Source organism: Plectrocnemia conspersa, unplaced genomic scaffold, assembly GCF_051122295.1.
Source record: "Plectrocnemia conspersa isolate PC_06_02 unplaced genomic scaffold, ASM5112229v1 ptg000013l, whole genome shotgun sequence".
Lineage (NCBI taxonomy): Eukaryota > Metazoa > Arthropoda > Insecta > Trichoptera > Polycentropodidae > Plectrocnemia > Plectrocnemia conspersa.
The window spans coordinates 29,070,062-29,094,483 of record NW_028277177.1 but is presented as its reverse complement, the minus strand read 5'-3'; the positions used below and the strand labels follow the sequence as shown (position 1 = coordinate 29,094,483).

Below are 24,422 nucleotides of genomic sequence, written 5' to 3'. Positions count from 1 at the left end.
CAGGCGCGGATGACGAACCTAGCCGTCATAAACTTTTGAACCATATATCACATTTGTTTCATGTACTTTAAGGTTGAAAATTGATTGAACGGAATATTAAAACCTTTATGTAACGACATCTCTTGAGTTTTACTTAAAAATATTTGTACAATAGATATATCAAAAGTATATATTTTTATGAATTGAAAAAAAAACTTTTGGGGATAAAGTATTTTGTATGAAAATTCTGTAATAATGAGCTACTTCAGCTCATAGAGAATATTGTATATAATATGTATTCAACATTAACAAAAGTCTTCGACATGTAAAGTGATACTTTATTTACTATATCTTATTCTTCCTAAGGGGAATGCGATCAAAATAAATTGGAGAACACTGCTATAATATGCGACACTAAAATTGGTTAGCTTTTTCATCAAGCGTTAAGACCATTAGCATTTTTTTTATCTATATATACATATATTAGACACTATCAAAAAATATAGTCTACACTCTACAGACTAGATGCTATAGATGTTGCTGTTTTTATTTAAACGTATTCATACATTGGTTCTACACCGGTAAAAAACACAGTTAATTGGACAATATCGATTATCCGGATGAGCGATTTGAGTTTGAACGGCAATAAAACATGTTCTCTTAATAGGACTTCCCCTTGAAAGCGTACCAATCGCATTGCGCAACACACAAGAACGTGTGTTGCTAAACACTTAAAAAAACATATTTTTCTCTGCAAAATCTTCAATATCGTTAGAACTGACACAGGTACTGGGAGGTATTTTGGCATTGAGTTTTAACCACACGTTAGTGCCTCTTTTCTGCATTTATAATTTGTCACACGAGTCGTAATTTGCCATTGTAAGTACACATGGCGACTCTTGTCACATGTGCGAATATCTTAGAATAACTGTCTGCAATTAGAAGTGGAAACTTGCGGTGTGGTCCGCTAGCTCCCGCTGCGAATCCGCTAAAGTATCAATATCAATAACTCCTCAAAGGTCTCCGAAAATAAAACGGTCAACAATAATATCTCGATTATTTTCGGCCTTCGCGTGGGTGTCCATTGCAAATCCGATACACTTGGCTAAAGTGCGGGGGAATCCCTCTGGTATGCGTGTGTTTAACGTGTAACAAGATAACGCAATCATTGGATATTGGAACTCATCAGATTAATGAACATGTAAATATTGGATGAGTCACTCAAAACTGACACGACAGTCTGTTTCTACTGTTAGGAAACTGACATATTAATGATATGATATAAATATATTATCATCGGTTATATTCCATTGCTTGACAGTTCATTTCCTAAAAGCTCCATTGTTGCTATTAGTTTAAACATATATATTGTAACTAATGTTTCTTCTCGAAATAATGACATTTTCGTAGAACCCTTTTTTAAATTAAACTTGTATGCATATTTTCAAATGCTTTACAACCGATGCATAAGAAAGGATGGGTCCGTGCAAATGTATGAAAATATGCATGTTTTCTTGGAAGCTTTTGAAAGAATTTGAATTGCAAAAAAACATTTTCTAAACTACTCTTATCGATCTTATCTTGGCTTTGGTAATCTAAGTCAGATGAGAAAAAGCCGCTCCGCGTCGGAATCGGCAGATTGCAAAAATGTATGGGGATTTTTCACAGAGTTACGGTTTTAATCCTGTTCAAAATATGAAAAATGTAAGGCAATATTGACAATTTTCTTTATAATTCGGACCTCGACGCAGTAGATCGACGAAGTAGATCGATCCCTTCTGGTCTTTCGATTATTGGCGTCCATTTTAACAAATCAACAGCCTATTAAACTTTAATCTCTATAACGATCATCCAGTTCTCTGTTCAGCAATAATATAAACAAATTTACAATATTAGACATACAGTATTACGCACTATATAATACATATATTTTTTTATTAACAAAATGTTTATTTTTATAGAATTCAAAGTTATTGATATTATAAAAAACATTTATATTATCAGAAAAATAAACAGCTGCGCGAAACTTAATATGATTAAGAATTTACCTACTTATAAGAAAAATATGGTTTATAGACAATGTGTTGTATGATGTTTTAGGAAAATAAAAAACAAACGAAATATTTTTGATGATATTTCAAGGTGAGCTAATCCTTATTTTTAGTGCAATAGTAAAAATACGTTTTCTCTATATAAATGCACAAATAGAGAAATTTGCTGATTTATCGAGAATTTTTATTGAGCATTTTTTGTTAAAAAATAAATTTGTACGAATATTTTCAGATGTTTTACAATCGCTGCATATTTTTTATACCACTGCATAAAAAAAGGTGAGTCTGTGCCAGAAGTTTAAAATATGCATGCTTTCTTGGAAGCTTTCACCGCGGCTGATATTTTTGCGCGACATTTCGAAATTTGCTAATATGCGGAGGAGCACCTATTTATGCCTTAAGTTATACTATTTCAATAAATATAAGTGTTTTTGATGAGCACTATTTCACATTGTTTGCCTAGCTCTTTATAGTTATCGCCAAAAATATACTTGTGCTTAGCAAACTTGTTCAGAAGCTTGATGGCACGTGCGAGAGGAACATTCTCAAGCGTTGACAAGCAAGAATAAAGGATGCGATCGCGACTTTTTAAGGCACTTTAAAGTCACAAAAAGTGCTTCATTGAGTAGACAGTACAGCAAAAATGCAATTATTTGTATCCCAACACTCTCAGCAAAAAGGCATTAGGTTACAAAAATAAATATAAAAACAGCAGTAAAAAATATTATAATTAAAATAAAACTTCCTATACAAAATTAGTAGATATAAAAATAAACGATGAAACCGATTCACGGGAACCACTCTAAATGACTACAACACTTACATATTTAACAAAATATGTAATGGGATTCCCCTCTTAGATCTCAGCTAGCTACATTTCGGTATTTGTTAGTATTAATTAAATTGGTATCTCGATAACTTAATGTTGAGTCTTGGTTCACGTGCACAAAATATGATGTATCCATATCGAAAATTTCAAGGGAATTACCCTAAATGACCACAATACAACGTCGCGGATTTAAAAAAAAGACCCTTTGAGCCTCATTTTGTTACTGTCATCCAGAGGGTAAGGGGAGAGGGGGCAAATTCTCAGGGCTCATTCTCCTTGAGGGGCACAACTCTAGAAAAAATCATAGCAAGAATATATTTATAAGAAAAGTAAAAACCGACCTCAAATAATGAATCTGGACTAAGCTACAGTTGTTTGAGATGTATATATAGACTGATGTATTTCAGGTATAAGTTCCTTTATCCCTTTTTATACATATTATACAAGGAGCGGTACACTGCCTTCAAAAACATCAACTTTCTATGTAGTATGCACTTTCATAATAAACATTATCATTCAAAGGGACAGATTGTAGTTTTTTGACGCGGAATTGTTGAATTTATTGCTTTTTAAGAACGTTTAATAAATATTAGACATGACAGAAAATATTGAACAAATGTAAATTAGTAGCAGTACCTAAGGATTTACTCATCACTGATTCTTGGTGTCTATTTCAAAGTGGTATTACCAAATTGCACCGATTTGAATGTCACATTTGACCCGCTTTTCAAAACTCAACGACAATTACACTTTAAACGTATACACAGATCCTATTTGTTCTATATTTTCGAATTCAAAGGTCACTGCGATTGATTTGAGCAGCGAAATACGGGCGACTCATTTGAAATCTCGTCGCCCATTGTTCATTATTTGCCACACGTTCGTTCTAATTGGCAATACGGGCACATAGGCCGAAAACAACATTCGGTGGGTAGTAGATTTTGGAGATGTGAACGTGGACACGCAAGGTCGCAGATATCTGCGATTGCGCAAAAAAAAAAACCTAACCATAACACGCGATTTATGGCATTTTTGACAAATTAGCATTTTTTTAAAACATCGCAAAAAATGAGAAACTCTTGATTTACAATGGCGCAGTTGTGTCGGTATTTGTTTTATTGTATCAATGAAGATCCGAATCGCGTTGCACAAAAAGTGCTGCAATGCGAAAATGTATGTGAAATACGTTATAAACTTTATTAAAAAATCACTGAAATATAAAAAAAGAGGTCACAGTGCAACAATTACAATGCTGTGAGTGAAATTTTATAGCATAGGCACACGATAGACATTGTCTTGTGCAGAAAATTTAGGTTAACAATAAAACATGTAACCATACAAATAAGTATTTAAATAATTCACAATAAAAATAATGAGTTCAAAAAATGCAATATGTGTCGTTAAAAGTATTTCATTACCTCATTTCAACTATGAAGTCGAAATATTAAATAAATTATTTTATGTTTATTAAAATTACTTTATTTAATAGTAATATACATAAATTATTTTTAATGTAAAAACTCTGTTGTAACATGACAGACGTAAGTCCAATGCGTTACAACGGGGTAAACATATTGAGCCAAGTTGTGAGACCAGACCAAAATCAAAGTCTGTACATAAGTGCCAATTATTTTATTAACTATAAACTATTATTACAGCTTACACGACCTAGTTTACGATATTCATCCGTGAGCATGAAATTAGGAAAATATAGGAAAACTTTGTCTGTGATGATCGATTAGAATTATAATTACTTATCACCAAGTCTGATCTTCCAAACATGGAATAATAATCTATACATGATTCGAACTCAGATATTTTGGTCAGTTAATTATTAGTCTCCGATTTTTACTATAGATCAATTGCGCTCATATTTTAGTTGTCTCATATCTAAGTTGTGTTATCAAAACATCTATCATTTCTTTAATTTCTAATAACAAATTAGGTTAGGTTTGGGTTTGAACAGCAAATGGACGTTTCGCAACTGTCAAATTGAGTTTAAAGAACATTTTAGAGCAGCATATTAGGGCCCATCAGATAAATGATATTTTCGCTAGTAGAAATATATATCTACTGGTGAAAATGTATTTGGACTTAACTAGTGAAAGCATTACTTTACCAAAAAATATACATTCGCTGTAGCATTTGTACATCAGATGTAAATAAATAATGATAAGTATGTAAATATATATATTACTACATATAGAAAAGTTGAAATCATATAATTTTACTAGCATCTGCCAGATAATTTATATTTTCACAGGTAAAAATATATATCTACTAGTGAAAATGTATTCCGATATGATTTTACTGAAATGACATATTTTAAAAAATATTTTCGAGATAGATTTGAGACTGCTTTTTCAAGATTTTCTTTTAGAATTAAACACATGAAACTGAATGTATTGTTTTTTTATTTTGCTGCATTAAATCTAGTTGTCAAATTAACGATAATATAATCTATAAAAATATTAAATTTATTGTTGTTAATTTTTTGTTATTTCTTTGCTTCTTTCTTAGGTATTAGATCTGAATTTTTAGATTGAATACCTGAATTTACTGTTACTAATTTACATTCGTTGGATATTTCCTCTCAGGTCTAATATTTTTAAACGTTCAAAAAAGTCAACAATAATTTGCAAACAAATTTTAAGACAAACGGAGCCAAAAAAATATAATCTGTCCATTTTAATAATAATGTTTATTGTGAAAGTAGTACTTTTGAAGGCAATGTTCCGCTCCTTTTATTTATTGTATAATATGTATCAGTATATAGGTACATCTCACACAACTGTAGTTTTTTTAATATATTCTTGTCATGATTTTTTCCAGAGTTCGGGCCCCCGGATTTTGTGCCTTCCCCCCTCTCTCGACTGACCTGGATATAGTCATTATTTTGCGAGAGACGGTTTAATGGACGGGATAAAATTGATTGAATACGACATTACAACTGTTCAATGGATATTGATGCAAAATTAGTCACATTTTTTATAATATGGCATGATGACGTCATATGAATCAGATAAAAAATGTGCATTAAGAAATATTTTAAAATTAAAATGGGAATCAAATCAGGCACAGGAGAACGTCGCGTCTTCAACTTCTTAAAACTATATCAAGATATAAGCGCTTATTTTTTTATTATAGATACTGAATACCAAATTTAAGAATAAATAAGCAAAATATAAATATTGGTCAAAAGTTTTCCACTGAATGATGTATAATAATATCACTTTAAAAATGGACTCTGGATGGTATATATCCTTATACCTCTAGAAAAGGAAAGTAAAATCAGAAGCGCATCAAAACAAACACATATGCCCCAAATTAACGCCTTCACACGCCAACGCATATATTTAGCTATCCAGTCACCGATTTCAATGCGCAATTTTGACAATATCACACGATCCACTTCAGATTCTCTGTTCCCACGATTGTCTCCAAAGAAACTGCGAATCTGGTATCCCGGCTTCTCGTTATCTCGCTAATCTGGTCACATAACCGAGATCGGATCACCGATCAATTCCCACCGAACGAAAGTGAAACTACCTCCGAAAGTGTGGGTGATTCGTCGAGAATGTTTTTTTCGCTCGTTCAATTACAAAGAAACCTTAATTGAAACCGCCCAAAGACGAGTATGACGTCACGGAATAGCGCCGATTTAATTCGAGGCAGGGCCGCAATTAGGATGGCTCGGGTCCCGACCGAGATTATAATACTAGAACCGTGTCCAATTGCACATGAACGTTTTGGGAGCGGGGTCAGCTCAAAGGTTTTTGGCGCCCGGGGCTAAGTACGAGATTGCGCCCCTATTTTTTTTTGTTGGATCAAAAATATACGTTGATACGAATACAAATTCCGATATAGTGACGCTAAAAATATTATATTTTTGACATTTAGGTTATTAATAATAATATTGTTTATTTTTTATTTATTTAAATATACGTACAAATCAATATACCAAAATACATAAATATATGTAACTATTTTTAAAAACAATTATATAAATTAATATGCAATAATGGCTAGAACCATTGAACCATTGCTTGGAGAACCAGAATGTTTTAGAAAAGTCAGTTAACCCTAGCTTCAGATGAACAGATTGACAGAAACAAAATGCGTTTGTATTCTTAAATTTTAATTCTGTTTTTGTAACAATTCATTTATGGCCCTCACATTAATATTACTAATATCTATCTGATTTAGAACACACATAAAACATACTTGTGTAGATATCCATATACAACAGAAATATTTATAGGGAAAGGATTTTTGAAAGGAAGCAATGAGATATATTTGATCAAATCATAAAAAGTTATTTTTATTATTAAAGTTTCTGCCCTAAGCTATTATAAAAAATCCATTATTTAAACATTAAGTATTACATGTTCATTGTGAATCTTAAACTCGAGCCCTAAATATCCGATCTGTGGTAAAAACAGACAATAAATTCTTAAAATATCGTTTATCTATTTCTAGGAAATGTAAACCTAGCATATAACTTCCGTTTTTAGCTGCACTTAATTCTAAAAACACCTATAGAAAAACCTTATTTTCAATTATTGCATGGTGATAAAATATGCTATCGATCATTTGTAGGCTATAAATTGTTCATGGGAGCAATTGACGCGGAGGTGAACTGCTAGCGATTAATTGCTGACGGTGAATTGCAGGCAATAATTTTTTCTTTGATATATTTCTATATGCTATAGACATACTGATTTACTCAGTTAGAGACTATTAATAAAAAACAGCAAAGGAATAATTAACGACTATTAGCTGTGTCGCGCTATTCGCTCAAGGACAACTAATATTTATTAAAATAAATTAGATATGTATTGAAATGACCATTTTAATCGCAATCTACTTTGACACTCACATTTACACATAACTCATCGTTGCGAGTTCTATTGCTTTCGACGTGGATTTTTTACTTCTGAGAAATGAGTTTTTTACGAATTTTCTCCTATTGGAGAAAATTGTGTTTTGATGTATTTCGTTTATTGTAAATTTAGAGCAGAGCCCACTAAAGAACTACAAAATTTTAAATTTGAACACATTTATATACGATGACGCATTCTATTTTTTTTTTTTATAAATTGTAGCTATAACATATATTGTAGCTATAACAAAGAACATGTGGTGTAATTGCGACATAAATAATTTATAAATAAGGGATTATCTGGCGTTACATCACTGGAAACTGAGAACACTTATCGAGAGTTTGAATTAGAAGATCTCTAACGCTCATCAAAACCTTCCACAACAATTTTTTTTCGAATACTTCAGATCCATAGCAACAAACATTATTTATACAATCATTTGTGTACAAACACAAAAGAAAAATATACAATTTTTTTACTAATTACATCATGTATTAAAATATCTATTTTTTAGATAGTTTAAATAACATGTTTTTCTTCATTCAGCATTTTCCATTAACAATATTACCAAACAAATTATTTTAATTGCAAAAGCATATTCTTGTACCAACGTAAGATACTTATAATATCAATGTCAAGGAGGATAATGGAACTACAATACATTAGCTTTGAAATGCTCATATTATTTTTGGCATTTTGATAGTTTTTTGCCTTTGTTGCATTAATAATAGCATGTTTTATAATAATTTTGATACACACATGTCACTGAAGACATTCGAAATCAAGGAAATCAAAATTTTATTGTTATCCATAATTCATAAAAAAGATCTGCAATTACGTATGTTTCAAAATTACCAACGCTCCAAAAGTAAAGCTAATTGAATACATTTTTTTGGTCGGCTCTTCGGACAAAGCATCGACTGCGAATCAAATTCGCTGATGAGCGCAAATTAATCCTTTTTTGCACCGATCCAAACTCTCGGACCCAAGGATGCAATGTAATATAATTTTGTACGCAAAAAGCAAAACATACTTATAACGAATTCGTATGCAACACGCGAGCATCCATTGTTTCGGCCCATTTCATTCATCGATTGGGCATAGCTTCCGTTTGACGCGTTCAGCGCTTCTCAAACCTCTCTCTCTCTTACTCTTTAAAAGGCCATTTCTTACGAAGTGGAATACCGAAGTCAATTTTGAAAGAATCCGCGTCCGGCGATTAGGAAAAAGTTACGGTATAATTCGCCAGTTCTAAATTCTCCGAGCACGAAAAAATGGCGACGGCGGCGGGAGGTATACGTCTGCTAATTTGGTGCCCTGAATTAAAGCAACGATCAAAGGGAACACGACCACCTCGAGGATGAATGGAATTGTCGGTACCTCTCGAATATGGGGTTTGAAGCTAGGAAAAAAGTACACTGATGACTAATTTAAAGCTTGAAGTGCGCGAAGGGAAAACGTGAGCGGAATACTTTTCATTTCGTGAATCATTCTCAACGATCAATAATTAGATCGTTTAGATTCTGAATAAAATTATTTCATATAACAAAGAGTAAAACACTCAATTAAAATCATATATTTTTAAGATAGAGGGTTAAATATATTTTTATTATCATCTTAGTTTTGGCGTTCAAAGTAAATGTAAAATGTTTTGTAACTCAATATTACCAGAATTTTTAAATAAGCACGGTTATCCGTGTGTAACGCATGAAGTTAGCCGCAAGTAAAATAATAAAAAAATCTTTGTATACACTTATGTAAAAATAATAAAACAATAATATAAGTTTACATATAACCACTTAATGGGTATTCTAATATTTGTTTAATCTCGGTGTTTGTTCTGTTGAACTTTCGTTATATCAAGTCTAAAGTGTATTGTCTTAAAGAAGCAGAAGTATTTCTGTTGAAAGTGATTCAATACGGCTGTATTTAAGCTTATATACCGTTCAGAAATAAGGAATGAAGTCTAACGTCTCTTCTATACTCAATTTGCGTTAACACAGTCAGTTCGAGAGCTATCCATTTCATCACAATTGAGAAAGATGGCAAGTTTAGGTTTACGCCCCTACTATTAGCTCTAAAGCACACGATATAGATATACGTTCGATATACTTATCATTAGTCCGATTGATTGATAAATAAAAAAAATATAGTAATAATTTTAATTTTTATAAATTTGTTCAAAATATAAGCAGGAGTAATGATAAGTATATCGAACGTATATCCGTATCGTGTGCTTTAGAGTTAATAGTAGGGCGTAAACCAAAACTTGCCATCTCTTTCTCAATTATGAATAATGATAAAATGGATAGCTCTCGAACTGACTATGTTAACGCAAATACATATTTTGTTAGACTATATGCGTGACGGAAATATATATATTTCCGACAAAAAAGCCCGAGTAAGGCGTAGGACGAATATATCCGTCTAATGATTTTAACCGTTGATGTCTCCTACATAGGAAGTGAAATCATACAGATTTTTATTATATACTTGTGTAGAATTGGGTAATATGCATATTATTTAGAAACAACATTTTGTAATCAGAAGACCGTTTGAGAAGCACTGCTAGCATCGAACTTATTTTTATAATACATACTGTTTTTTTATCGATAGCATTAAATACATATTTAGGATAAGTTAAAAACTTTTTAAATTCAATTATGTCGAAGGTCACCGTGAAAGCCAGAGACCTCATTTGGGGCGAGAAGGGCAAGTGGAGGCATTTCCCACCTTGAATTTAGCGAGAAAAATGCATGTAATCGAAATATTAAAAAAAGATCCACTGACAGGTCAACTTTTGCTCCCACCCTAAAAATTGCTGAAATGACGTTCCTGATAGAAATTAAAAAATAATATGTAACAATATATTAAATATGGACGGTTGGTGTATCAAAATATTTTGGTTTGTTTGCTTTACTCATTGACCACCCAATAAAATAATGATACTTGTTAGTTATCGCGGCGCCACGCTTAAATTTGACAGATGCGAAACGTCCATTTGCTGTTCAAACCAAAACCTAACCTAATGAAAGCTATAAAACTAAGTCAAGTCTAAAAAATCCAATTCATCTCTCACGGTAAATAAGCGGAAAAAGTACAGACAGACGTTGAATCTCACATATTTCTCCAAAGTTTGTCTGCACATGGATATTACACTTTGTTTTATTAATAGAATAGATATCCTTATTAATATTACTACGGACTTCGGATATGAGTATTGGTTAAAGTGAATTCAAACAGAATTATCGCCAAGAAGTGGGCGCAAAAACAATTATCACTTCTCAGAAGTCAAAAATTCACGTCAAAAACAATAAAATCGTGTTGGCGACGTTGCAGTGGGAACGCTTGGTAATGAGCGTTCTCACTGCGACGGCGACGGCATACATAATTAGAAGTCTGGGAATCGGTGATGTATTATAATTTACAATCATATTTTTATACGAAAAAAATGAGTCTGCTGTGGGGAGTAGAGCCCGTGGCCTCTAAATTATTAGTCGAACGTCTTACGCACTTATACAAAATATTGTAGTAGCACATACAAGCTTAGAAACCAAAGGCATTTTTAGCCCAGGAAATATTTTCGGCCATGGTTTTGTTTATAAAGTGTCACACGGAAGGCATATTCATATATCTAATAGTTTTTTTTATTGGACTGTACCTATTTCACCTAATGAATATAGCAGCCCTGATCCTTGAGCGCCCGACACGCTCCCATTACCAACATAATAGCATTATTTTTTTTCCTACATATACGAATGCGACAGTTCGATTGCCCAACGCCCAACAATTTTAATAGTGACCGAATTATTATTATATCGATATGAAAAGGTTCTAAAAGCTGGCTATTAATGCGGGTGCGCGTGCGTATCGACGAGCGCGCGTTTTTCGTGTCGCCATTTCAATTGCAAACGCGGATAAGAATAATATTGTAATTAAGCAGGCCTTGTAACACTGAAAGCGGTGGTGGTGGTGGAAAGCGAAATAAAAGTGTCGATGGAAAGAAGCGACGGGCGGCGTTACGCCCCAGTTGGCCCGAACGCAATTTGACTTTGTCATGGTCAAGTAAGTGTGATTCACAGTTTAGTCAACATTAAAGGAGAAAAAAAAAATATCAACAAAACACATCATGGCATAGAGGCGATTGTGTAATTTTTAAACGAGTAGGCGAAAAAAAGTGTTAATGAATAAACATATTGATATTCGAGAGGAGAGAATGTGAGACGTGGGAATGCCAAACATAGTACGAAATTTTTAAGAAGAAACACAGAAATGGCACAATGTATATCAATATTGTTATATTTTTGATATAGAATTACTCTACGATGTTGAAGGATCTATTTTTAAAAGGAAAACATTTATAAAAGATCAAAAATTTAAAACAAGGCCAAAAAGGTCGGTGCCAAATACAAAGGTGTATATATCGGAGGATATGTAACAAGCAACTCCAGATTATACCCGGATTTTAAAACTACCGTAACGCAGATACAGTCTAAAATAATAGTATGTTTTCGACCCAAACAATTGAGATTGGCCAAACGATCGAGGACTGAAAGTAACATTAGACAGCTCCCAATTTTGAAGGATCATAAGGCACGAGTACGGTAGTACTGATTCACTTTTCTATCATAAATATATTGTATGTATTTCATCCAGAACTTGACACAAAACTACCACTTCGCTTTTGACTTGGAATCGAGCAGAGCCGGTCCGAGAAAACAAACAAGATACATTTTCACCGTAAAGCATCGTTACTTTGTTTTTGATACCGAGTAAGAGAATGATACCTGCCTCTGTTCAACGTAGTAATGAAAGTTTGTCTATACATACTTTCATTACTACGTTGAACTTTTCTTTTCTATTATATATATTTATATATATATTTTCTTTTCCTATGAAAAGAACAATGAAATGGAATTTATTGGAATCGTTCGGTTGAGAAACCATCCCTTAAAAGCGCGCAATTGATCGTTTTGCTTACCTGGCCCGATAACAAAATGCAATAACGGGATGGATTTCTAGGAAGCATAGTTGGAAAAAAACGCATTGAATGGATGCACATGAACCAACAGAAATTCGTCAGTCATTGGCGCGAGTTTGCTCGAATCGGTTGACATTTTTTCGTCTTCGATTGGAATTCGATACTGAATTGTGATTATTGAGGAACCTTGTGGCGATTCTGCTAGGCTGCTGCGCCGGAATTTCGATTTTACGCAGTATCGATGTTGAAATCGTGTACAGAATTTTTAACTGAATATCATGTCAATGGATTTTAATAAAGCTAAAGACGAGGAAACGAAATTAGCAAAAATATTAGGTGTTGAAGCAATATTTGTAGAAAAAGGACACGTAGATGAATGTAATACAAAAGAAAAATACAAAAATAATATATAACAATAAATTATATTAGTCTTTCTGTACCTCAAACACCAGTCTATTAAAAAGCCAACATTACGTGAACTTGTGAAATTTTCGTTTTTCTTCAACATATTTTATACTTGTTTTTTTTTGCGTATACACCGAATTTTTTTATAGTCAATAGGAACATTAAAAATCTTTTAATGAAACTATGTTAACCGATGCACATGCTTGCAGAATTCGAATATCTGATTGCTCTAGGTAGCATAGAAATACAAAGAAAAAATAAAAGTGATTTTTTTAGGCTAACTTTCCAGCCGTTTTATTGCAGATGCTAAATTTTCTAAACTTCGATAGGAAATTAGAAAATCTTTTTATGCACTAATCTTGACAAATGTTTACACTTGTAGAATTTTAAACTGTATTAAACAGAAACATCCAAAATTGTAAAAATTTTCAGAAAAATAAAATATATAAATGTCACCCTTTTTAAAGAACGTTTTCAGCAAATGGGTCATCTTCTAAAATATTGGAGCTTTTTATTTAATTTAAAAAATTATAAAATTTTCAATTAATAATTTTACAGATAAAGATACTACTGATATAAACAGCAATGATTTGTACTATGAAATTAAAAATTACATTGATTTATGAAGATAAAAGCATCCCAATTGAGGTTTTAATTTTTTTATTAATATGAACGAATTACAAAATGTCATGTCTAATCTGTAGATAGCATTTAGGATTTATTAAATATTTCATCAAGACCATCGTCAAGAGCTATCTTTGAGCATCTTTATTGAATGAACGCTTAAATTCTTTTGCAATTTTATCAATAGGAAATGATACACCATAAAAACTAGACGTATCAGAGATTAAAAATAACTTTTCAAGCTTAAAAACGAAAAAAAAACACCATATTAAATAGGTACTTGTTTTATAGAATACTGCATATATGCATTTTAAAAACTAAAAAAATATCTTTGTGTAGATTAGTGGTGTGAAACTCAAACACGAAGATGGACCGCCAAATTCATTTGAAGAGACTGCCGTCTACAGATAAAAAACCCCGCAAAAATTGAAGCGAACAAAAAATGTATATTATCTTTATTGAAAAATAGTAGTTTTAAGTTTTTCTAAATAAATTTATACAAATTAAAATTTACATTTTATTTTATATCAAAATTCTAAATCAGATAAATGTGTAAAAAGATTATTTTTTTTGCTCGTAACTTTGAATATTTTGCCAGAAATTTCAGCAATATCGTTTAGATATTAAATGCTCATCCGCTAATCTCAACCTGTATGTACTACCACACTTTGTCAATAGTTTTGCTGAAAACATACGTGTGGCAGTGAAAAAATATTTTTATTGGAAATATGTGCTGTTTATAAGTGACAAACTTGATTGTGACACAAATCGCATTTTATTTATTTTAACAAACATTAGCAAGTATCAGACAAATAATTAGAAGAGGTCGGTGATAATATCATAGTATTTTTTTATATATATAATATAGTATACTACAATTGATTATAGAAGTTGTTTTATATTGAATTATTTTTGTCTACTGGCACAAAATGTTGCATTGTAACATAAAATTAACCATAAGAGAAGCATTCATTTCTAAATGCAAATGTCCTAGTGAGCAGTAGTAAAATAAAAAAAAAAGTGCTACTTAATTATAATACTCTAATTAAGGTTTTACAATATCTATTTATATATGGTTAGTTTGTATTTGGATCCATATATATTTTTTCATATTTTGAAATTTTAAGATTGTACGTGGACGTCGCAATAATTTTGTAGACTTGGTTTTATCGAGATTTGTTCTTGGGCATAAATAGAACAGAAATTTATAGAAATGCTCGATAGAACAATAGACATAAGATATATTGGAATATGTATCTAAGATAGTTTTAAATTATTATTAACATTATCAAACTTTATGAAAATTAGTTAAAATTTAAAGGTATTTACCTGAGAAGAATTGTCAGCTGGACATCATGCTGAAAACGTTCCAAGGCCGTAGAGCCTTCCGCTCTAACAGCGGCCACTTTATCTCGCAGCACTGTGTTACCGCCAATCGGCGGGTGTCTTTCTCTAAGAATATCCATGATGTTCGGCTGTCGTAAAAATGCAACCACCTTAAAATAAATATATATAAATAAATAATTAAACAGACATGAATAATTGAGATATTATTGAATCAATATGAATACTTTATCATTATAAGCAACTGGAATTTCAGGCATTGCAATAGAAGCAGAGGCACCTGCCACTGATGAGCATGGAGGTCTTGGCGGAGGAATGGGTGCCTGAATAAAAAATATGATGATAAGCTTATGACGTAGTAGATCTTTGCAAGCAAATTGTTTTTGTTTCTGCTAGAATGATACCTGTAAAACTCAATGTAGATTTTTTAAATATAAAAGTTAATAATTATATATTTTTAATTATATTATTATAATTATTAAGCTATCTCTTAATTAACATCACGAAAAATAATCCAGAGTTGATAAAATATATTTACATACTTGTAGAGATGCATCCATAAAAGTTGCATTATTTCCCAAAAGCAACATATAAATAATTTACAGCATTAAAAATAATGGCATTTATATTTTTTTCTTAAGCTCAGATGTAAGAAAGCATATATTAGCTGTAACATGATGTGTGAACACTGCATATTCCACACAACAGCAGTTCGAATTGACAAATAGTATATTTTTAATATTTATGTATATGTAACAATATTTTTATATTGCTTAAATATTAGTAAAATTCAATGGCAAGTTTAGTCAATTATCCTCCTTTATTTACTTTTTAATTAAATTATTTTATTTACTTAATATTATATCTTATTTACAATAATATTGAATAATAATAAAATGTTGACATTTAATTTAAAATTATAATAAGAGATAGAATGTGTGCGTAAATTAAAAGTTTCAATAAACTCATTTCTTCAGTGTGTAGTACATGAAGTAAGCAACAAGTGGAAAAATAAATATTAAATTAATGGTTTTAAGCTTGATTTAATTTATTTACTAACATTTTGAATATTTATTCATATTCTTAGATGTCTACGTTTCAGTAAAAATATTAAATTAATTTAATGTTATATTATTAGTTTTATTTATATTTTCCAAGGGTAATCTATATCTGAATTTATACTAATTTATGTACTCCTCGTTAATTTTTCAACAGGTACGATAGTATGAATTAAAAATATGCTTCAATATGGTGGCAAAAAAGTTTAATTGGTATCAAAAAGTTTACCTGATCAGAGTTTTGGGAATGTTGATTTCGCCGTCGGATCGATGGAACTGGTGAAGCAAAGGGCGATGCGATCGGCGCTCCAATTGGAGCTTGCGGTAAACGAGGATCCATGAACGTTGTTTGCTTTTGATTATGATCAATAAAAAATCGCTAAAAAGTAAATGTTCAAATCAATCTTCTATACAAATTGATTAGCTCGGTGTTGAATTACCTTTCCATTTCTATCGAATTTCGTCTCCCAATTCTCGGGCAATTCTTTGGTGGGATCGGCAAATATATTCACAAGCAATACTAAGTCTCTGTTGTGCTGGTATCGATCAAACGAAGATGAATCTCTTCGTATTTTCGAAATCATGTGTTTCAATGTACTGTTGCGGTTGTAAAGCATGAGCGCTTCCTAATATATTTTTCAGTATTATTAGTTTTAAGGAAATATTTATTGCAAATCGATGTGAAACTAACCTGATCCATGTGTAAAATTGAATAAAAATCGGGTCTGCTCAATAGAGCAACTGCTGGATGAGGTAAACGGGGCTCTTGGTGAGATGTGCTAGATGTAGCGTTAGATGGATTTGAAGATTCTGCTGGTGGCGGCGGTGGTGCGTTCAAAGGAGCAGAACTCTCACTAGATGTCGTCGGTTCATCAAGATTTTCGAATTGCCTCGATGTTATTGTACGCCTTATGCTTTGGTATCTGTAAAATCAATCAAGTAGAATGATTAGTGATTAACGTTTTATTTACTTGCATTAGATTGTATTAAATAGTTAATTTGCAATCCGATTATTTATATTCAGTCAAATGACGAATTAATGAAAATTACTGTCGCGTAACAAAATTTTATTATTAAATAATAATTATTTAAAACTGTCGTCACCGTACTGTCGGCCATCTTGTTTTATATTTGAATGCTTATTTTTCATTGGTCGAAACAACAGAACGCATTACCGGCGGCTCAAAAATTCAATTTTTATTTAAATTATTATTTATTATTATAATTACATAAATATTTCCTTTGTTTACGTGTATTATTATACACCGTTCATAGAAATCGATACGATTTTCAGAGTAGATAATTGAACGGAGAATATTTAATTTTAAGTTATGCCCATCCGGAAGCGGCTTAGAACAATTATATATAAGAAGATAAGATAATAATTTAACTATGATAAAATTGTCCATTTTTAGATATGTTATGTTAATATAACAATTTAAAAAAATATTTTTCCTTATAACTAAATACAACTAAAGTTAAAACGCAATTAATTAAAACTTCTTTATTATTAACACACAACACTAAAAATTACTGAATTTGTAATTAATTATAGTGTATGTATGTATATACAAAATTAATTAATTGAATTTAATAGCATCTTCAAACACATCTCTTCAATTAGTTTATATAAGTGTAACCATATTATATACAGATAATGAAAATTGTTATATTCCAAAGAATAAATCATCTGTTTTAGTTAATAAATTTTTTAGTAAGATTCAAAGTTATTGAACATTTTTGCTTTGATAAAATAAAAGTATTTATCGACAATCAAAACATGTTTGATCATTTAGCGGCTTTCTTAGCAAATATAAACATGATGGTGAAGTTGCTAAAAAAAGTAAACGTATTAAATGCAATACACTTTAAAATAAATTTAGATGTAAGACCAAAAAGCTTTACATTATCAGCATTAGTCCAACTAATGGCTTCTCAACAGTATTGCGTTAATAATGAAATAGAGTTTTTGATAATAATCTTCTACAGTATTTGTTTACAATTTTTTACCCTAGAGCTGATATATCGGCTTTCATAGAATCGAAAAAAAATACCATGAGCCGATATACTGGTTTTATTAAAATGTCCAATTTATTGTCCAACTAATTATATTATAGTTTTAGAACTTTAATTAGGTCAAGGCAAAAATACAAACTAAGATAACTCATCTCTCAGAGGAAAATAAGCAGAAGAATAAAAAGACATCGCATCTCACATATTGCTCTACAGTTTGTCTGTATTTCGATATTACACTACGTATTAAAAATATGATAGCTATTTTTACTGATATTACTATGGACTTCTAATATAAGAGGGCTGATCAAAGTATTTTTAAACCGAATTTTGGTCAATAGGAGAGCGCAAAAACAATTATCACTTCTTAGAAGGCAAAAATTCACGTCAAAAGCAATAAAACCGTGTCGGCGTTGTCGCAGTGGTAACGCTCGGTAATCTGGCATTCACACTACGACTTTTAACGAGGAACATATAAACTGAATTTTGCCCAATAGGAGGGCGCAAAAACAATTATCATTTCTCACAAGTAAAAAATTCACTTCAAAAGCAATAAAATCGTGAACTTTCCGGATACCATATTATAGTATCAATTAATGTAGGGTACGCTCGCAATAAGGATTTCTTTTTATGAATGTATTGTATGAGAGGGTGAAGCGATATAGGCACGTATCCCTATTGACTTTGAATCTTCATTGTCTCGTTTTCTCTTTTAAGGACATTCATTGTTTCGTCATTGCAGTTATTCATTATTAAAGTGAAATGTGATACGGAACGTTATTGATCTTTTTTTCTAGAATTTATTTTAAAAAGAAAGGTAACAATTACTATGAAATTTAAATTTATTGTATTGTTGTTTCGATTAGGTTAATTAATTATGGTTCATTTAATATTTTTAGAATAATGTCTAAACTCGGAAAAGGAAAACCACAATCCAAGAAAATAAATTATATTGTATACTAATTAATAAAGGACTCTTTGTAATATCATAAATGTATGTTAAATAAACATGTATTTCCTTTTTAAATAACAAAAATAATTAAATATTCTAAGCGAAATTGTTTTGAGCCACAATGTACACCAGGTGGTACAAAATCCTAATCGCGAGCATATTCTTATTTACTATGCTTATTACAAATAAGAAATAAAATATTTTTTAAAACAAATAAAAACATTTAAAAATATTAATAATTAATCATTCGGGGCTGAATCTAAAACTCGTTATTTTTCCTGAACGAAAACCGGAACCGAACTGATATCATTTTTAATTGAACCGGAACGAAAACCGAAAGGAAAAATATAACGGTTTGAAGCCTTGAAAAAATATAATAAAGATTTTCATTAATGTTGTTAAAAACCTTCTATCCAATTGTCTCCTTTGAAGATCGCTGTTTGATTGACGTGGACGAAGGACGCTTACACTCGGTGAAGGTCTGCTCCAAGTAGTCATACGGTTAACATGATCAATGTAAAACAATCTGCCGTGACTATCCAATCGAGCTTCCCAAGCTGTAAAATACAATAAATATGAATATGTATGTAAATCATATCAACAACATACCATTAGTAGACATACATGGAGGAAGAGGTTCTTCGCAATCGGAAATGTTGACACAATGGGCACCACTTCCTAAGTCACTCGGCATGGGCAGCAAGCGATTAATACGTTCTGGAATGGATGGCAACCTTGTACTAGCTATGTGTCGTAACGGTAACGGAATGGGCGATTCGGCCGAATCATTTCTTGTCAAGCCGTTCGATCTGGATTCTCTAACACGAATATCGACACTAGTTCCGGAAAGTTCGTTGGATCGGACATCCGGAGCTCTCCTATCTAGCACGTAATCTCCTAAAGACACAAAGTCTAGATTAGGAGATCTTATTTCGGACGTTCTCAATTCTGTCATGCATTCGGGTATTCGTAAATCGGTAACTGGACGTAGCTCGTTGAAGGTAGTATCTAAGGGTCTTATATCGGCGTGCTTGATTTCCGGAGAGGCCATGAGTTCTGGTTGGTTTGCTTTTAAGCATGGTGGTCTCATGACTTCTGAGGATGCGTTAGAACGGTTGCGCCGAGCGTGATGAGTCGGCGTCGGAGGACATTGCGGTATGTTATGTCCGGCGACGCGAGCCAAAGCTCTAGGATGCGGTTTCATCATAGGACTACCCTCGAAATGAGGTTTATTTCCATTATCGTTCAAATTACTTCTACTTAAGATACTATGCTTTGGCGTTCCTTCGACGTTTGTGTTAGAAATTACTTTCGCTAGAGATATTAGCGGCAAAGGAGCAGCGCTACCAGCATCGTTATCATCTAAGATACAATCGCAATTAGTAGGAACTTGTTTGGAGCAACTTGGCTGCTGGAGCGAAGCGGTAAAGTCGCTAGATTCAGAAGTCGACGGTATAATATCTGCTATGTTAGAAGTTGAATTTGAAGTTTTACACGTATTGGACGTTTGTCTGGATAACGGTTTATGACTTTTGACCGTCGTCGATATTTGCTTGACTTCAACTTGATTCTTATTTTCGTCTTCAAACTCAGATTGAGTGCTGATATTTTCCAAGAAATTAGTCTCGGCCCTTTCTTGCGATTTGAGATGGTTCGGTGTGATTTTCTGCTTGTCGGATTTTTTTAGATTGTTAATTTTTGGAGTATCGCATAGTTTAGACGGGACTAGATTAGTATTTTCTGCAGTATGATTTTTAAACTTTCTAGTTTTTAAAGGCGAATTTAATTCACCGAGTGCTTCTTTTAAATGTTTATTGACAAGTGGACGGCGGAGGTTTGTCGCTTCACTTAAGCCCCCGTCTATCTCTGACGATACCGGAGTTTCCGTTTGTTGTGATTCTTGAACTGCAACATCGTGATTTGGATCAGAGTCCAACAGAGTAGGTTCATCGGTATCGATCAGCTCGAACTTGAAAGAATCTTCCGGTTTGGACATTTTCTTTGGTTTTTGATGTCTGAAGACTTGCGGAGATGAAATAGCATGGGAACGCTCCAAAGGCCTGTGGATCAGTCTGGGAGGCAGTGGAGGGGCAGCGTCTTCGACTTTAGTGAGATTCACGATGTTGTCATTGTCGTAGACAAATTTCATGACTTTACACGGATGCTTCGGAGACCAAATTTTATAATATTCAGACCCCGGCGATATCGCACCGCCGTTGGTTTTGATCTTCTTCTTAGCGCCGTTCAAAATCTCTCCGTTGGCGTTGACCAGAGGAGGGCATTTCTTTTTGACTCCGGACGAGCTAGGCATCTCGCTGCTATTAACATTAGGATTTATATCTATTGAACATACTTTGTTATGGTTTATCACAGATTTTGACTCGTCGACTGAAGCGTTTATGCTGAGCAAACTTTCATCTAAGCTTTTGCGGTTATCTTTGACTGCATGGACTACATCGCTCTTAATTGAACACTTGCTTAAGCTATCGCCGAGACAGTCGACACTGTCGCCGTCGAAACATTCGTTATCCACAGCATTATCACATTTATCATTTAAACTATCACTAGAATTTTTCAGCAGAGGAGAAGAATCATCTACATGGCTCTTAAATAAATTTGACTTCAGATCTAGAAGCTTGAACTTGCGGGATTGTGCAAGGCACGACACTGGCTGACCGCTATAATACCGAAAGCATAAAAGTTTATCACATTCTGAAAAAAATAAAATATAAACGTTAATATTAGATTTAATAAAATACGCCGAATAATATAAATTCAACCATACCTCGATGATCAATGTTAAGCTGATCAAAAAGCCACATTCTTACATTAGATTCGCTAGAAGCGCTCGGTAGATCTTCAATATTAACACTGCTAAGCTCATTACTGTCTACGGTGATTCGAGATAGACTTTCATCAGGGTTGTTGTTGTCTGAAAAACATTAAAGAAAAATTAATAACCTCTCTTCTAAAAATAGAATAAATAAACTAGCTAACTGTAGTGAATGTGGCATCGTTCCAAAAGTCTGTTATCAATTTTCGCACTTGGGATCAATCCAATGTACACTAAAGCGAATGCTTACCTTGATATCCATTAGTGAATATCATAAATATTATTTTATAATAGTTTAAAAGTCGTAAGAAATATTACATAGCATATTAAGAAATGCAACTAAAATAAGCGTAACTGATATATTTACATATATATTTTATTGGCTGCGGGTTAACAGTAAATAAGAACTTTGAGGAAATGCTAATCAGTAATGAAGACCCAGGAGAGGTCTACGATACTATAAAATGAAATGTATTAAGGCATATTAAACATATCCTAACGTATAAATCGAGAGAAATTTGATAGGATTTTTTTAAGAATTGTATTATAATATTTTTTAATGTAATGGTTGGTAAACTTGATCTAAATTAATGTTAAAGGGCAAAGTAGACCAGAAATAAACAGGAATAACTGATTTTGTTGAAACGATGAAACATAAGACAATTTTCGTTTATTTTTTTGTTGAAACTTATATGATATTCTTTATGAGCTGAAGTAGCTTATTATTAAATATTTTTTATACCTAATATGTACAACATAAGTCGATTTAATTTAATTAAAATATTCATCCGTAAGGTTGGAAAAATATAGAAAAACCTAAACTGTGAATATTGATCGGAATTATAAATATATAACAATCAGTCATTAATTCTAAGACCCGATAGAAATTAAAAAACTCTTAAAGTTCATATGAGATTTGAACCCAGGACTTACGGGTATTAGTAACACTTAAACAGCCCCTTCACTTAAAACAATATGAGTAATTTCTGGAATTTCGGCAATTACAATTTTTTTTATCATTATTTTAATTGTCGGTTATAATCATTATAAAACACAGAGTTAAGAAGATACATTTTGCAAAAGAGAAAAGCTCACTATCTGCGTTGTTAAAATACACCAAGACTAAAGAAATAATACACAACTGTGTTTTTGGAAATTAAAAATGCTTTTTCGACATCTCTCTTTTTTGGTCTTCCCTGAGAAATACTTTTATTAAATTTGCCGCTGATCTAAGCTCTAAGCTGTCTTGATATCTCATGAATGTCAATATCCTTTATTTTTTATTAGAATAAAAAAACGTAAAAAAATAAATTAAATGTTTTGTAAATTAGTTCTTGTAAGAATACTTTTAAAAATATTTTGGTACTTGTTACATGGCGTCACATTTAAATTTGACAGTTGCGAAACGTCCATTTGCTGTTCAAACTCAAATCTAACCTAATGAAAATTTTAAATAATAACTAAGGTAACTCATTTCTCAGGGGAAAATATGCAGAAGAATAAGTTAGTTGGATATTAGACAATATTTTTAAAATATGATGACTATCCATACCGTTTTACTAAGGATTTATGATATGAGAGCATTGGTTGAAGTATATTCAAACTGAATTTTGGTCAATAGGAGGGCGCAAAAACAATTATCACTTCTCAGAAGTCAAAAATTCACGCTAAAAGCAATAAAATCGTGTCGGGGCCGTTGCAGTGGGAACGCTCGGTAACGAGCGTTCCCACTGCGACGGCGACGGCACGATTTTATTGCTTTTGACGTGGATTTTTTACTTCTGAGAAGGGATGATTGTTTTTTGCGTTCTCCTATTGGGCAAAATTCGGTTTAGATATACTTTATTCGATTATTATATTGCAAGTTGTAATTTTGTTATAAACAGTTGTGATTTGAATGTTTCCAATGCGACAGCACGGTTTTATTGCTTTTGGCGGGATTTCTTTGAATTTCGTCAAAAAAATGCATGTCATTTAATGAAATAGAATTATTAAAAAACAGACCAACTTTTGCTTCTCCTAGAAAAATTGGAATTGACATCCCTGTCCTTGACTCGTAAAAAATAATATTTTTACTTCCAACTTAACCGTGATTTTATTTTGAATTTTTATTTTTTAAATATAATTAATTGTATTTTAAAATTTGTATATGTATTTTCTATGTAAATTTTCTGTAAATATTTTTTCTATGTACATATGTATGTAAATTTATATATATTATATGTATGTAATCTGTATCACTATATAGCAAAAATATTTTTATAATTTTTGAAATGCTTTTAATTGCATTTTCTAAATAATATACCATACGTGTAAAATTGTTATCAATCTCTGATAAACTCTCCAAAGTATGCCGATACGCTGCAGTTGAACAAAAACAACACATTATCGTATTTTCGTGCGACGAATACAACTTTATTCTTGTGACCTAGCTCTAGCACGTGCTAATGTATGTGTAAAAAATTGGAAG

The 24,422-nt window shown here is 32.0% G+C and overlaps 1 protein-coding gene across 2 annotated transcripts in view; it reads right to left on the bottom strand.

The window, feature by feature from the left end:
* Window positions 1-24,422, bottom strand: part of Hecw (Hecw ubiquitin protein ligase) — a 92,922-nt gene that overhangs the window by 53,411 nt on the left and 15,089 nt on the right. For both annotated transcript variants that reach the window (XM_088202708.1, XM_088202709.1), the window contains 8 exons: window positions 21,905-22,051; window positions 19,744-21,831; window positions 19,526-19,676; window positions 16,846-17,077; window positions 16,595-16,780; window positions 16,384-16,533; window positions 15,324-15,419; window positions 15,082-15,248 (listed from right to left, as the gene is read on the bottom strand). In XM_088202708.1, the coding sequence (XP_088058834.1) occupies window positions 15,082-15,248; window positions 15,324-15,419; window positions 16,384-16,533; window positions 16,595-16,780; window positions 16,846-17,077; window positions 19,526-19,676; window positions 19,744-21,831; window positions 21,905-22,051 (3,217 nt within the window). The remainder of the gene's footprint in view (window positions 1-15,081; window positions 15,249-15,323; window positions 15,420-16,383; window positions 16,534-16,594; window positions 16,781-16,845; window positions 17,078-19,525; window positions 19,677-19,743; window positions 21,832-21,904; window positions 22,052-24,422) is intronic.